Here is a 16,055-nt window from a genome sequence, read left to right as displayed (position 1 = left end):
TTTATAACTAAATTAATGAAAAAATAAGGGTAGATATTTGATTATCCCATCTATATCCCTAAAGCTTAAATATTAAAATATATTTTAAAATATTTTCTGAAATCTCATTGAGAAAATGGGAGGATTATCCTATACTCGGGCCCTATGTTCAATAAGATACAGTAATTTGCATGCTTATTTTGTGCCAGGGTGAAAAAAGATGAAATTTTCATCAAGTTCATTTATGAGGCTAGAATAACCTTCATATCAAAATGTTAAGAGTACAAAAAACACAATAATTTCATTATGAGTCTAGATATGAAAATCATAAATATTAGCAATTGTGTTCAACAACATATTTTAAAAAATCACTCCTCAAAAGCCAGTTAGGTTTATTACAGAAACGGCAAAAATGATTTAAATGATTTAATATTATTAAACTTGTAAATATAATCGTTGACATAAATATGTCAATGGAGGAAACATGTTTGATTTTTTTCAATAGGAGCCAAAAAGAGTTTGGATAAAATTCAACATCTATTATTCTTCACAACAGTTCTTACAAAACTATGAATAGAATACTTTTCATTAAAATCAGGAACCAAACAAATTATAACTGTTGAAAGGGACCCAACCCAAGTTTTGTGGATCCTGGGGCTTATATAATTTGGGAGGTCCTCTTTTAATAAAACAAAGAATACAGGGTTTTCTGGACCCCTCTCAGGCCACACAAAAGGGCCTATGCAAAAGAGGAGCTTTAAATTGTTAAGTCTCTCTCCTTTTTTTTTTTCCCTATCTTCTATGACCACTAAAACTTAATATTTTGTTCTAGATATTCAGGACAATATAATAAGTAATGACACATTAAAGAAAGATATAATTATAAGAAATGAGAAACTAAAATTGTCCATTTAAAAAATGATATTATTAGATGTTCAGAAACATCGACTGCACAATAAAGAGTAAGTATCTATTCAAAAGGATTATCAGAATTAAATAATCCACATAAAGGGCTTAGAATGGTACCTAGCATATAATAAGCTCTTCATAAATTTGAGCTCACTAAATATCCTTACCTGACAAATAAATTAATTTTATAGTTCACTGATTTCTGTTTAATCTTTGTTAATTTAGTCTTGTTTTATTTAGACTTGTTCTGTGTTTTTAGCTTCTGAAGTTGAATGCTTAGTTCATCTAAAGCTACTAGAATTTGACATTTTCTTTGCATTTATTTTCTCAGACATCTAAAATTAGAATTTTGATCTTCTCTTTGACCCAAAAGTTACTGAAGATTCTTTAAGTGTAGTAATTAAAACAAAACAAACTTAATTAGGAGATGGTTATATCATTTTAAATTACACTTGAAAATAGCTTATCATCTACTGAATAATGTTACCTGTTAATGATTTCTTGTCTTCTGAGTTAGATGAAGATTCAGCGTGCCTTTTCTGTCCTAAACGCATTCCACCTCTTTGATGGACATAAAGATTGTTGAATTCTTTTTGAATAATGTTAGAACCAGAAGCACAAAATAAATTCGAACTAGGAACAGATGGTAATTCTTTCCAGAGAGCCTCTTGAGTCCCAGCATTTGAACTTTCACAGATGAAGCCTTCCAACTCATCTGATGGACATTTTTGCTGAACAGAGTATACATTATCTTTCTGAGAGTACCATTTGTCACATGTAGTCTGCTCTGCACCATACTGTAAGTTGAAAGAGTGATTCTGTTGTTCCCATACATTTTTCTTAAAGTTCCAAGGAGGAGGAGGTTGAGAGTATTCTAATGAAAAGATAGGGGTAGATACTTCCTTGTTTATAGGTCTTTTTGCTTCATGTGTTCCCTTTTGCTGAGAATTTATAAAATTAGGGGCAGCTCTCTTCTGAGTGTCAATTGGTGATATTCTGGTTTCACAATTTATTTGTGTCAGACCCAAAGAAAAGACATCTGTCTGTGAATCATTCTGGTTTAGAAAGTAGTTACCAGCTGAGTTCCTTGATTCCATATTAATCAGAAAGGGATTATTCTGCACTATGTTAGAGTTACAACTGGAGTCTTTCCAATAGCCGGTCTGTGTGTAAGAAGTCACAGGTGGTAAAACGCATGGCATTTCTCTTTCCCTTGGTTCCACGAGGGAAGAGTTATAATTTGAAGTGGTGTTTGTGTCTTCCTGCACTGTCTCTCCTAAGTCTGAGTACTGGCAATATTCATTATGTTCTTGAATGGCAGAATCTGAAGAGTCAGAAGCTGAACTCTGAAGAAGGAAGTTTCTAGTCTGATTTCTATTTTCCTGAGGTGATGAAATTTGAGGTGATGTTGTTATAGAAGTAGGACTAATCTTGAATAAGGAAGTGATGTCACAAAAATGCTAAAAATATTAAAAATGAATTAATACAACTATGAACATCAGTCAAGTGAATGCTTATCTATATGGAAGGGAAGCTAAATATAAATAAGTAGTTCATTCATAGGTATTATATTGACCCATGTAATAACAACATAATTAGCTTCCATTAAAAGAAAAAATTGTTGTAATTTGCATCTATTTTCTAATCAGTTTTAATAGAATTTTTAGTTAAACAAGTTATGTATGAATACCATTTCCTTGATAAAGTTAAAAATTTTACCAATAAGACTAATATTCTCTTTACTACTATAATGAAGGGTGTCAGGATTGTTTGAAAGAGATTATGTAAACTCATATAAATAGAGTGTATAATTGAATATTTAGAGGCATAATAACACTTCAGAATGATTTAAACTGTGATAAACTGACTATACTGAATTATCTATATAACTTTAAAATGTAAATGTGATTGACAGCCAATGAGAATTCTATATAATATTTAGTTCAAGTAAATTATTTCTTTGGTATGTGAAGTCCAAAACAATTATACTTGGATATCCTCATTTTGAAAATGCTTATGGTAAAAATAAATACACAAATGGAAAGGAAATAAACCTATATAAGAATAAAGATATCAAAAACTAACCTTTAACACTTTTTCTGGAACTTCAGGTAGGAGTTCCTGAAGTTGACAAAGAGTTGCTAACAATATCCAGTGAAGAGAAGGTCCTTTATTTAACATGAGCTGAGCCACCAATGGATTAATACATGGAAAATCAAGTAAATACATTTCTTCCTAGGAAAGAGTTTAAGGAATAATAAGCCAGTGGTCTTTTGAAAGTGACCCATTTTATTGTACTCCGTGAAGATTTGTACACTCTCAGATTTGGGAAGGATCTGAAAGTTTGTTCAGTCTCATCACTCATCCAAAAAAGATTTGTTACAGTTCATCTTCTTCATATGAAAATTATTTTAACTAATGCTACATTTCCTAAAGAGAAAGCTTTTCGAGGACTTAGTTTAGGACCTCCTTTTGTAGACCCCACACTATCACTGTTTGATTAAGATGAATCATGTTTATGATATTTAAGAAATGTTATAATTTCAGGGACGACTCGTTGTAAAGAGTATATAGGAAGAATTTCTATCAACCAGAACTGAACTTGACAGTCTAAAAATGTATGTTTTCAGAGAGATCTCATAAAAGTCTAGAAATATAACAGCCATCTCTACTATTGCCATATTCCCATTTTTCCTGGATTATACTGGCTTTTTACACCCTCTTTGATTTTTATCAAATGACAGACATGTGAGCATATTGGACATACCTTGGTAGGAAGGAAAATGCACACACCCACACATCATAGTTAATTTTACCCACACTTGCTGATAGTACTATGCTCTGTTTAAGCATGTTAAAGGCTTGTAATTTAGTATATATGCATATTTTATTTTATTTGTTTTATAATTTTAGTTTTTGAATAGGTAAAAGTCACATGGTTCAATATTGCAAAGATACTGAAATGTAAAAAGTTTCATTCCCACCCCATTACTCCAGCTCTTTTCTCTGAAGATAACCAATGTTATCTTCTTGTCACCCTTCCAGAGATATTTTATTAATTTATAAACAAATACCTATAAATATTAATTTCCTTTGTTTTACACAAATAGTAGTATACTGCATGCTCTCTGTCCTGCAACTTTCATTTTACACTTACTAATTTCTCTTGGAGGCTATTCCATGTCAGAATACAAAGAGCCTTGTCATTCCTTTTTTTATGGCTTCATGGTTTGAGTTAATTTTTTAAAAAAGGTAATAGACACCGAGTATGACTTCTTGGTATGAGATCTTGGAAATATTTATGCTCAAAGAAGTTTCTAAAAATTCACCATATAATTTTATAAGTATTTCACACTCTACTTTGAGTTTCAATTATACAGCTGAATTCCTGACAAATCATCAAATCAAATTTTGTAACTCTCTTAATAAATTCACTATTTTTAAATGTTTAAATTTAGGAATTATAAAAATACTTACGTTTTTTAAATATTAGGAATTAGTCATTAGATCACCGTACAATAACTTAGATTTGAAAGTTCATTATAGAAACCCCATTAAAAAGTTCTGTGAAATTAAAAAGTACAAACGATTCTGGAAAATGATCTACGTAAAATGTTGTACATTATAGTTATTGTCATATATGCTCATGCAAGCATTATAGGACTAAAATATGCTACCAGAAAGAAAATTCAAATACATGTATTTATATTTGCTTTGAAAATATCTAATTTATTAATTTATGAAGTAAACCTTAGCTGGTGAAACTTCAAGCCAAGATTTATCCAGCCACTCATGAGGATCTCTCTTCGAGGTCATTAAAGTGTGGTCAGCAATTTGTCGAACTGTCAATGCAGTCTCTTCTACTCCAGGGGCAATTATAAGCTAAAAATAATATTTTAATGTTAAACTCTAGAAAATATTAGGAAGCAAAACATAGCATTCAAAATGTATTTATAATTACGAGAAAAATAAAAATTGACAGATTCTAATCTTTGAGCACTATTTTAGATTAATTTATTAATTTGTCTATGTGAAATCTAGGATTTTTTTTTGTAAGGATAAGCAATTGTCTTTCTTTCTTTAAGTCTGACATCCTTGTAGTTTCCAATTTTTGGAAATAAATTGGTTTTCTTCACTCCATTGACATTTATGAATAAAATATTTTAAATATATTTGTTATATTTCATTTATATTAGAATAAAAAGCAATTTGGATATCACTAGTAATGTTTAATATTAAACTTTTTATAAGCCAACTTAATAGTTCTCAACTAAAAATAAGAACTTTAAAAAATATTGTGTCATATTTTCCATAAACAAATTAAAAATAAAGGATATTTGCAGATGAATTTCAAACTGTATTCAAAAAGAAATAAAGTAAGGTTTTGATTTAGAGTAGCCTTCCCCAGCATTTTGGGAATTTCTCATCCAATTTTAGCTTATTTAACACTAAGATACCACTGCCAAAAATGTGTGTACTTTTTATTAAGTGCTAAAAAAGAATTTCTTATTTTTTTCTGCTTCTTCTCTGTCACCTGTGTTTCCCTGCAGGCCCTTCTCTCTTTTGAAATGGCAATCTTTCTCTTCCTCTTTCATTTCTAACTTTATCTTCTTTTAGGTTCAGTTGAAGGAAAGATAGTTCATGAGTTAGCAGTTTAACGTGGACAGAGAAATACTACCCTAAACAATCATATCGTAGAAATATAAATATCCTGTCCTGTACAAATCTCACAAAATAATTATAACAATATTATCTTTCACAAGAATTTCAAATATAAAACTGTCAGTACATACCTAGGGAATGAATATATATTCAAAAGAAAGATTTTCTTTCAATTATAATAAATATGTATAGAGTGTACAGAAATATACTGTTTGAATCCAAATTTATTTAATTGCTAAGTTTTGTATGTTTTGAGACTATCTGACACTCCTATTTGAATATACATTTTATTTTTAAAGGCATAATTTTGTGATGGTGTTAATCACATTGCTTTATTAGAGCAGAGCTCATGGCTAGACTTTGACAAATTCAGGAATTCCCTAATATTGTTCTCCAAATTTTGCATATGGGTATATCTATGCATTTTTTTGAAAAGACAGGGAATAAAAAATTTAAGTCCAGCTGAGTTTGAACTCTATCTTGAATCAAATAGGAAGCTACAGAAGGTCTTCTGAACAAGAAAGATCAACTGAACAACAAATATCAAAAATTTGAAAATTTTTTGAAACTAGAATAAAATAATGCATAAAACTACTAGCTGTATTTTCTTTTAGTTTAAGAAAATTTACTTAAATTTTCTAATATTTTGTTAATGGCTAGTCTCTTCAGATGCCTGAAAAAAAAGTCCATACTAATGCACTCTAAAAGGTCAAAGCCATATTACTAAATAAACTAAGGTGAAGCAACAGTATATTCTAAAACAATATGAATCTAGGGAATCCCTTGTAATGTAATAATGTCATCAAGTCAGGAGAATGGGAGGTTTGAGTGTTGGTGACATACGAGGTCTGTCCAGAAAAAATCCAGCCATTGTTAGTCTAATGAGAACGATTTCTGCAACATCTATGTAACCTGGCAGCCGAGGAGAGTGGACTGTAATGCGCATGCATGAACAATGATGATGTCACTGTATCAGAGTACAGTATTGCTCACTGGTATCGTGTACTCAATGTACAGAAGAATGAAATGATACTAAGCATATTTTGCATTCAACTGTTTACCATGAACTGGGAAGAAAAGAGGCTGATTAAGTGGTAAAACTTCGCTTGAATGATATAAATCAGGCAAATTTACATTTACCACTCATTTATTTAGAGAACTTTTTTAGAATATTATTTCTATGTTTAATATCGATCAAAATTATCTGGATTTTATTTCAAATAGATCATTGGTTGATTTTCTTAACAGGTTGTGCTTTGATATAATTGTTGATGTTGCATATTTTTCCTCTATACAAAGCACTGTGCTAGATACTATAGGTTTCACAAAGAAAAAGGGCCGTTCAGGGTTAAGGATACATGAATAAATACCTCATACTATAACAAAGGCACTAAGTGTTATGGGAGGATGGGATAAGGGGAGATTTCTCCTGAGAGGGTGTAATGGGGGCAAATTTCTTAAATGAAGCAGTGTTTGAGCTGGGCAGAAAAAGACAGAATGATAAAGGTTGGCAATAAGAGATGGGGAATAGTGTTCCTGGGGAAAGACAGGCCAGAATGATATATTTGTACAGTGACTGAGAGCTGATTGTACGGAGGCTTATTCAGGAAATGGTGAGCAGAATGATAAAGGAAGGATCACTATTGGCCAAATTGTGAAGTTTCAGTCCAGCTGAGTTTGAACTCTATCTTGAATCAAATAGGAAGCTACAGAAGGTCTTCTGAACAAGAAAGATCAACTCAACAACAAATATTTATCAAGAGCCTGGTACATGGTTGGCACTTGCACTACACCTGCTTGTACTGTGCTGGGTGCCAGTAATGAATACAAAAATGAATAAAGATGTTCTTCCTTCAGAAGCTTACTATCTAGGAAGTGAATATTCACAGGCTTAGTTCAAAAATGTAACTGGTGTCAACATATATGATACACTGGACTGGGAGAAAAATAGAAATGAGATTAGTTAGGAAGCTCCAAGGGAGAGGTAATACAGGCCTGAATTTAGAGAAATAGCAGTGGGAGTAGAAAGAAAAGACATTCCAGAAAAGGAACTGCAGAGTTAAAAGGAGGATTTAGCTTAGCTCAGATTACCATACTAACACCGTGGACTAAATTTGGGAGAGGATCAGAAGCCATATTTAATACATGCACAGTCCAAGGTACCTTGTGGGATATTCATGTGGAGCTTTCCAGTAGAATGCTAGACTATAGATGCAGACTTTAAGAAAAGTGAAGACATTTTAATGGATTATACCCAGAAATGAAAGTTAAATTTGTGAGAATGGTTGAGTTTATTAAGGGAGACTATGAAGTGCAGAAGAATACTGAGTCCCAAAATTGGAGGAATGTGTAAATTCAGAGCAAAGACATTAAAAAATGGAACTGAGAAAGGAGACAAACAAGAGATTACGAAAGTGTTACTGTCTTCGTATGTCGTAAGATTTCCATTTTACAGAAGATGAGAACTTAGTATATCTTTCATAAGTGAGCATTTTTGTTCAAGGGGTATATTTATTTTTATTCATACCCTGATATGTTTTAAAAATTGAAGCGGTAGTTATGAAATAAAATATTAAAATTATTAAACTAAAGGCTTTTAAAACAAGTTTAGGTGGAAAGAATATTCATTAATTTGAAAACTGTTCTTTACTTGGCTTTTAAGCAGTTTTGGTTTACCCATTTAATGTTTCTTTTTGTTAGGCTTATGAGTTTAAGTATAATTTTGGTTTATGAGCAAACATATAGGAAAAGAATACCTTTACATCCAGTTCTTCTGATTTTAGCCCAAATGAAACTAAAGCTGCATAAATCAGTGCCAGGTGATGAAGTGTCTTTTCTGTAAGATAGTACCTAAAAAGAATTATATTACTATACTCCCACTCATTTGACATCTGATTATATTTATTAAAAATTCATTTTGCTTTTCACATTTCATAATATTATTAGAATAACCCAGCTAAAAATATTCGAGTATGGCAAACTCATGTTTCTTTGTCTACTCAGCCCTTTTTGATTAAAAACATTTCCACTTTCATTTTTTAATAATAGTGTTAAATCTAGGGGATGTTGGGGTTGTGGGGAGCAAGGGGAGAAATTTAACTCATCCCCTTAATACACAGTGTCTTGGCATGGATTTTTTTTTGTAATTCTTCAGTAATGCACATTAATGAAAGAAAGTATAGCAAGGTGCTAGTTAGTTGGTGTATTTAATAAGATTTTAGAGAGAAGTAATTTAAGAATGACTTATCTAGGCTCTGGCCAGGTAGCTCTGTTGTTAAACTGTTGTCCCTATATGCCCAGGTTGCAGGTTTTCTGTTTGATCAGGGCATGTATAACAAGCAACCAATGAATGCATGAATAAGTGGAACAATAGATCAATACTTCTCTCTCTCTCTTTCCTTTCTCTCTCTCAAATCAATTAAAAAATACTTATCTTTTAACAGACAAGTTCAGGTTTAAAAAGTAATAAGAAGTGAAACACTTTAAGCAGCAATGCCTAGTAAGGTAGAAGAGGGGAGGGCGATTGGTACAGAATGTCCAGGGGAAACGTATCTCCAAGATCTTGGTTTATTTTCTTCTGGGAATGCTTCCATCATGAGAGCCCCTGACTTAAAGCAAATTAAATGAGCAAGTGGAAAATCTGCATAGCTACTTCTATTCACAGAAGAAAACTGAATAACTTAAAAAAAAATGAATGTGACTTTAGATGAAGAAGTATTCACTTACTCTGAATTTAATGTTTTTCTGGCATATAAAATTATCCAACAACAGCTATACTGGAATGATAATGCCATCAGTCTCATAATGATGTTGTCTGATGCCTTTTCATAATTCAGTTCTTCTAGGCCCTACCAGAAAATAAATAAAATAAAAAGATTCACTAGATTAATAGTTGTTATGAAATTATTGCTACCATATTTCAAGAATCTATGATACATAAATTATAACTTGAGAATAATAATTCTATTTTATGAAAAAAAATTAAAATCACCCTGGAAGTAGTAGGGGAAAAGCTACAATAGATGTAAAACAGCTAGTGATGGTTTCAACAAGAAAGGCTCACAAATCCCCCAAAGTCCTAGATATGAAGAAAGCAGCCTACATACAGAGTGCCCTTACTGGGTAAAGTCCTTCATAGACAGGGATCTAGCTACTCCTAAAGGCAATGGAAAATATGTTTAAAATAGATAATTTGCTCCAGATGCTTATTTAAGGAAGATGAGAAAGCAGCAGTTAATGGATTTCTAGGAATCTCTGTCTAATGATCTGGAGTTCTCTTTTCCTTTAACACAATTTTTGATAGAGTAAGTAATTTAGGAAGTGCCTTACTCTAACAGTAATTTATGTAACTGTGGATTAAAAGTTTTCCCAAATGATATTTCTCCACAATTTTTTTTAAGAATCTTAAATATGCAAGATATAATATCTCTTATGAATCTCTCTAACAGAGCTTTGTGTTTCCTTCATATAATTCTTCTATTGTTAGCATTTGCTCATAATATTTGTCATTAATTCATACTGCATAACATCAAACTCGTTTTTGCTTCCCACTCTGCCCTAACAAAATAATTCTGTGATTTGTACTCCAATCAAGCAAACATTAGGGAGATTCAGTCAAGAATTTATACATCTTAAATTCTAAGCTATATGGGTTTTTGAAGAGAATTTCTCTGTCTTTTAAAATCCATCTTACTTACAAGCAATCCCTTCTTAGTTTACAGGAAATCCCATATTACCAATCATGGGTTGATATATTACCCCCTTTTAAGAAACATAGTGAGTAGCATTTAGTTCTTAAAGTTTTAAACACTCTAATTATTCTATAAATGTATTTGACAATAGGCCAATATCCTATATTAAAGATTCTATATTTGCTTTGCCTTAAAGTATGTTAAAAATTATAAGGCACCAAAGAAGCTTGGTAATAGGCATTTTCCACAGTGACATTTTTGGCACTTGTGACTCACTTGCAAAGTTTTGGAAGAAATCTCTAATAGATTATGGTTAAACTCCCTATAGTAAAGCTGATGATAAATTACATGGTTAACATACATTTAAATTTATTTGATTTATACATATTTTTTGCTGTATAGTTTTACCTGCAAAATTATGGCAGTGTGTTCATCAACTGTCACTACTACATAACACTCTGTCCCTCCAAAGAATTTCAATGACTCAGTGCAGCATCTCTCCACTAGTGTGATATTATAGCTGTAAAATACAATACTTTGGGTGACAATGAAATGGCTAAGAAAAATTTTTAAGAAATGCTGTATTTTCCTCCTATATATTAAATTATTTGAATTACGGTGCTTTTTCTTTTATATATCAATTTATTCTACTTTATAAATTTGAGGGATAAAATTATGATTTATTCAGTATATATGACAAATTAGTTGGCTATTTGTTGCCTTAGGTACTTTGCTAAGTATTACTGTACATAATACTATTACAAATGTATGGACCAATTTATTCTGCTCTTTAAATAATAATGAAACCAAAATATCATGCTATGAGACTAAACATTCTGTATTTATCAGAATTTTCTTTTCTTTCTCCTTAAAACTGGCTTAGATTTTAACTACCTTCTTTTAGCTCAGAAGTTTCTGTGACTGCCCCACCACTTTAAGATATAAATACAAAAGCATGGAAAATAAATCTGCATTTGAACTAAGGTTACAGCATTGTAATTCTTTCTTGAGATATAGCCCAGTGTCTAATATTCCTACGACAACTGTGTGCTTTGGTAAAGTTTTATGATTTTAAAATGCTCAGTGTTGGTATGATCTTAGAACTAAATGTCTAAAAATCTGAAAATTCATTTATACCTCTATAGTCCTGTTTTGCAGGCAGTATTTAAAGTCTTCTAAATAAGCATAGTCATTCTCTCTCTCTTTTTTTTATTCAGTTTGAACCAACAGTGTGATGGTACCATTCATTCTGTGTTCAGAAAAGTTTACCATCTAGTCCAAAACTGTTTTAGTGTTTGTGATCTGCCCTGATCAAATTATATTTAAAATAAAACACTTTTTAACCAAAAGGTTGCCAGTTTGATCCCTGGTCAGGCAGGTGAGGGGGACAGCCTGTCAATGTTTCTCTTTCACATTGATGTTCCTCTCTCTCCCAATCCCCCTTCCTTATCCATTCTCTCTTTTTTCAGAACAGTCATTCTCTATATTATCAGTGATTCAAAGATAAAACCTAACCATGTAATTCACAGAAAAAATACACATAAAATGTTCTTATTTGCTAGTAACAAAAGAAATGCAATTAAAATATAAATTTAAACAATGAAATATTTTATCCACATAATTGATTTATATTAACAAAAATAATATTTAATAATTATGATGGTGTACTAGAATGAGAGAAACATACACTGACGTCAACTTTCTGGAAAACTATATGTGTGTGATATAATACTAAGCTTGAATCTGAGAGAATAGTGTCATATATTTAACATAATACTTAACCATTAGGATATATATACCTTTGCTAAAGTTATGAAATCAATAACTTACTTGGATTCGAGCAACTGAAGTATTTCTGGAGTATTAAGAAGTCCTTCAGATGCAAAAAACACATATGGAATCTGAATATCCAAAAGAAAACCACCAAAACTATCCAGCAAGTTGCTTCCTAAATAAGAAAAAAATTTATAAATATCTTTTTTCTCATCCCCCATGAGATGAGAAAATCTATTTTTTTAAATTAAATATGAGAATAACAGGTGTATTTTTTATTAAACATGAGAATAACAGGTGTATGTTCAAGGAGTAGTATAAAAATAATACATATTCATTGTAAACAATTAGAAATCAGAATAAAGGAAGGTCTGAAGAATAAAATAACAGCCATGTGTTATCCTAACTAGAAATAAAAGAGTTAATAGATTTACTAAAACTACCATATACTAAAAATAGTTTAGTACGTATTTCCAGACGTTTTTCTATATCTTTGCTTATATATACTCACACATGTACACTCACTTAAAAAAAAAAAGAAAAAATAGGATTATAGTATACCTGAATGTTAGAATCTGCTTTATTCACTTAAGTGTACACTGGACATTTGCTATGTAAATATAAACTGATCAAAATTAAAAATTATGCACAATAACCGATGAGGAGTGATATAGATCAATAAGAAAAGAATAAATGCCTCAATAGACAAAGAATATAAACAAGGAATTTACAAAGGAATGGCTATACAAGATCAATTCACATATGAAAATGCATGAATAATCACAGATATGCAAATACACACAACTATAAAATGTTTACTGACTATAATTGTGTCAAAGATTTAAATGATTAATAATACCAACTTATTGTAAAGATATGGAAAAAGGATCCTCTCATACTTTCTGCATAAATATAAATTGGAAAACAATTTCTGGAAGGATATTTGGTAATATATAAATGTGTGTAGACCTTTAACGCAGCAATTAATTTTATTTCTTGGAATTCTAATTTCTTAAAACAAACATATAAAAATATACAAGATATAAAACCATTTTACCTTACAGTATAACAGAAGAGAATTGAAGCATTGTAAATGCCTCAAATAATGAATTGGTTAATTAAGGTCATCTTTGAGAGAATAAAAAAAGCCTCTATAAGTGAGAATGCTTAGCTTTTATTTTTTTCTTGGGCCCATGTTTAAATTATTTAATCAATTTAACATTCAATTCTAAATATCAAAGATTCTAAATAATAATTATGGTGTATTTTAGAATTGAGTTGAAACGATCAATTCAAACTTCCATTCATACTTGAGATGGATAGAAAGTAACTTAGGACAACTATTGAAAGAGGGATGGGCTGGGAGTAAACATCTTGGGGCTTTTTAATTTAAATGGTCTGAGAATTCATGGCCTCAGTCACGTGAAGTGAGAGACACCCAGAAAATGAAATATATACAAAATGGTTTTAGACTCTTTTCTAAGTAGTTGTGTATAATATTTTGTTGCTCATTAAAATATTTCTGAATCAGTAAACATACTAGTGCATAATTTTTCTCTAAAATATAATAAAATAATATGGAATTAAAGTACCAGATTGATATTAGATATAATTGTAATAAATTTTGTTATTATAAATAAAATTTAGAAGTTAAAGGGATGAAGATAAATATAATCAATGATGTTTACTTTGCAAATGAGAAATATGAGGTAAGAGATAGTTAAAGGACTTGTTCAACATCACATAGATAGTGGTAAAGTTAGAGTTTGAACTTGTCTTCTAATATTGTAGCTTATTCTCTTTCCATAGATCGGAAACAGAAACTTTACATCCTAATGAAACAAACAAAAAAAATGTTTTTTGTTTTTATTCTTACTCTTTAAAACTGTGTCTGGAAGAATCACTTTAAAGGCCATGAATGGAATATTCAGTTTTTCACAGTGTTTAGTCCAACAAGAGTTTTCTCCGTGATTATATTCCACCACAAATGAGAAATTACTCCAGGGGAAGTCTGCTCCAATATACTGATTATGTACTACTACACAGGAACTTGTACTGAAGACAAAAGAAAGCCAAGAAAATGGAGTTATACTTATACCATTATTTACTTGGAATGCTAAAAGATGTTTTTGGCTTATTTTATTCTTCTCTAATCTATGCCTATTTATCTTTGAGAAACACTGGTGTATTTTCTGTTTATTTGTTCTCCACTTGTACTAATCTCTTTTTATCTTTATTTTTTTGATGGTTACACTTTTTTTAACTCAAATATAAACAGCTATAGACTCTATCACATCCTTAAATGCAAGGGTCCTTAATTTTATTATTACCTGAGTCTTATCCATAGCAGATAAATCGCCATGAGAATTCAATCTCATTTTCCTACAAATGTGAGGTTTTTATCTTTGAGAAGCTATATAATAGAATATTATCTACCAACTATGAAATGGGGATACTTTTTTTCTCAATAGGCTTCATAAGTGATTTAACAACAACAAAAAAGGTGGATACTTAAGATATCCTTCCTGTCTCTGAATTTCATACAACAGCACTTACTGAAATTAAAATTCTCTACATCTGCTTTCTGCCCAGAGCAATCTAGATAGATAGAAGTTAAAAGGTATCTATGTATAGCTTTTATGGGCTTCTATTTGATTTTACATCTTCTCTTTTTATTATTTAGATCCAATATTAAGAATAAATAATTTTTACATAAAATATGGCAAAATAAAAACAGTTTTAGACAAATCAACACTAAATTTATTATTAGTAGGACCTCACTGAAAGAATTATACTTTTGTACTTCCGGAAGAGAGAGAACCCAAAACAAATGAAGGAAATCTAAGAAACAATGCTGAGCAAAAAAGCTGGTAAAATCTTGTAAGTCTAAATAGTTACTCTCTGTACTGACAATAATAATAATAATGATAATTTGTGGGTATTAAAGCAAGATTGAACTAAAATTCTAGACAACAACACAAGGCAATGAACTGAATTAAAATGCTCTGTGTAAAGCATTTTTCAGGAAGGGGTAGAGACATTGATTAATTTCAGATTTTATTAAACCTTTTATAAAAGTTAAATTCTAGGAGAAATTGTGCTTTTTCTTGTGGAATTTGTATGTTTGCTCCCCACAGATGAAGAAATACATTTTTACCCATCTAAAACATCTTCAGATTCCATATAATCTCTTCTTGTGTTCGAATGTAAGACACTCAATGTTAAACCTGTTAGAAAAAAATAGTAATGAAAGAAAGGGCTTTTTTCAGTATTTCCTTTTAATCCTAACCTGAGGACATGCTTATTGATTATTTTTCAGAGACAGGGAAGGGAGGGACAGAGAGAGGGAGAGAAAAAAAATCAATGCAAGAGAGAAACATCGATCACTTGCCTCTCATACATACCCTGAGTGGGGACCAAACCAACAACCTAGGTATGTTCCCTCACTGGGAATTGAACACACAGCCTTTCGGTTTCTGGGATGACACTCCGACCAACTGAGCCACACAGGCCAGGGCTTTTCAGTGTTTTGTTCATATGTAATTTTTAGATGTGTCATGTATTTCACCAGCACAAAAATGAATACAATTTGGGGGGTTATTTTTCTAAGTCTAGGGAGCAGAAAGTTTAAACTGTAGGAAATATTTCTGATGTGTGTGTATGAGCATAGGAATTTTGAATTTTTTATGTAAAATAATAAAATGAATCAAAAACCTAATTTTAAAATGACCAAATAAAACTTATTCACCAATTCTGTGCAGTTATTTTTATTTTGCTAAAAATCATGGTAGATTTTATCTTTTTCCTTTAGTAAAAATTTAAGTACATAATTAAACATCAAGAGACTTCATTTCAATTTAAATTTCATATGTTACTAATTTAAAAAATATAATAAACAAAAAATTCTGTACCCACACATACAGTTGATTTTTTACAGATATAATTGATTTAAGAATAGCTAATTCTAGTTAAAATAAATTCTATACTCTGTTAGTGTACTCTTTCAATTGTAAAGTTCACAATGTTATGATGTAGTAATGA

The 16,055-nt window shown here is 30.7% G+C and overlaps 1 protein-coding gene across 1 annotated transcript in view; it reads right to left on the bottom strand.

Moving 5' to 3' along the window:
* Positions 1 to 16,055, bottom strand: part of SHOC1 (shortage in chiasmata 1) — a 64,024-nt gene that overhangs the window by 1,040 nt on the left and 46,929 nt on the right. The window contains exons 20-28 of the mRNA XM_054584739.1: positions 15,172 to 15,241; positions 13,891 to 14,069; positions 12,072 to 12,189; positions 10,650 to 10,761; positions 9,277 to 9,398; positions 8,307 to 8,400; positions 4,639 to 4,770; positions 2,974 to 3,123; positions 1,376 to 2,348 (exon numbers count right to left, since the gene is read on the bottom strand). Coding sequence (XP_054440714.1) covers positions 1,376 to 2,348; positions 2,974 to 3,123; positions 4,639 to 4,770; positions 8,307 to 8,400; positions 9,277 to 9,398; positions 10,650 to 10,761; positions 12,072 to 12,189; positions 13,891 to 14,069; positions 15,172 to 15,241 — 1,950 coding nt within the window. The remainder of the gene's footprint in view (positions 1 to 1,375; positions 2,349 to 2,973; positions 3,124 to 4,638; positions 4,771 to 8,306; positions 8,401 to 9,276; positions 9,399 to 10,649; positions 10,762 to 12,071; positions 12,190 to 13,890; positions 14,070 to 15,171; positions 15,242 to 16,055) is intronic.

The sequence above is a fragment of the Pteronotus mesoamericanus genome, unplaced genomic scaffold (genome assembly GCF_021234165.1).
Source record: "Pteronotus mesoamericanus isolate MK-2021 breed Mesoamerican mustached bat unplaced genomic scaffold, CSHL_Meso_final contig_78, whole genome shotgun sequence".
Taxonomy (NCBI): domain Eukaryota; kingdom Metazoa; phylum Chordata; class Mammalia; order Chiroptera; family Mormoopidae; genus Pteronotus; species Pteronotus mesoamericanus.
The sequence above is the reverse complement of the archived record's forward strand: the minus strand, read 5'-3'. Positions and strand labels throughout refer to the sequence as shown.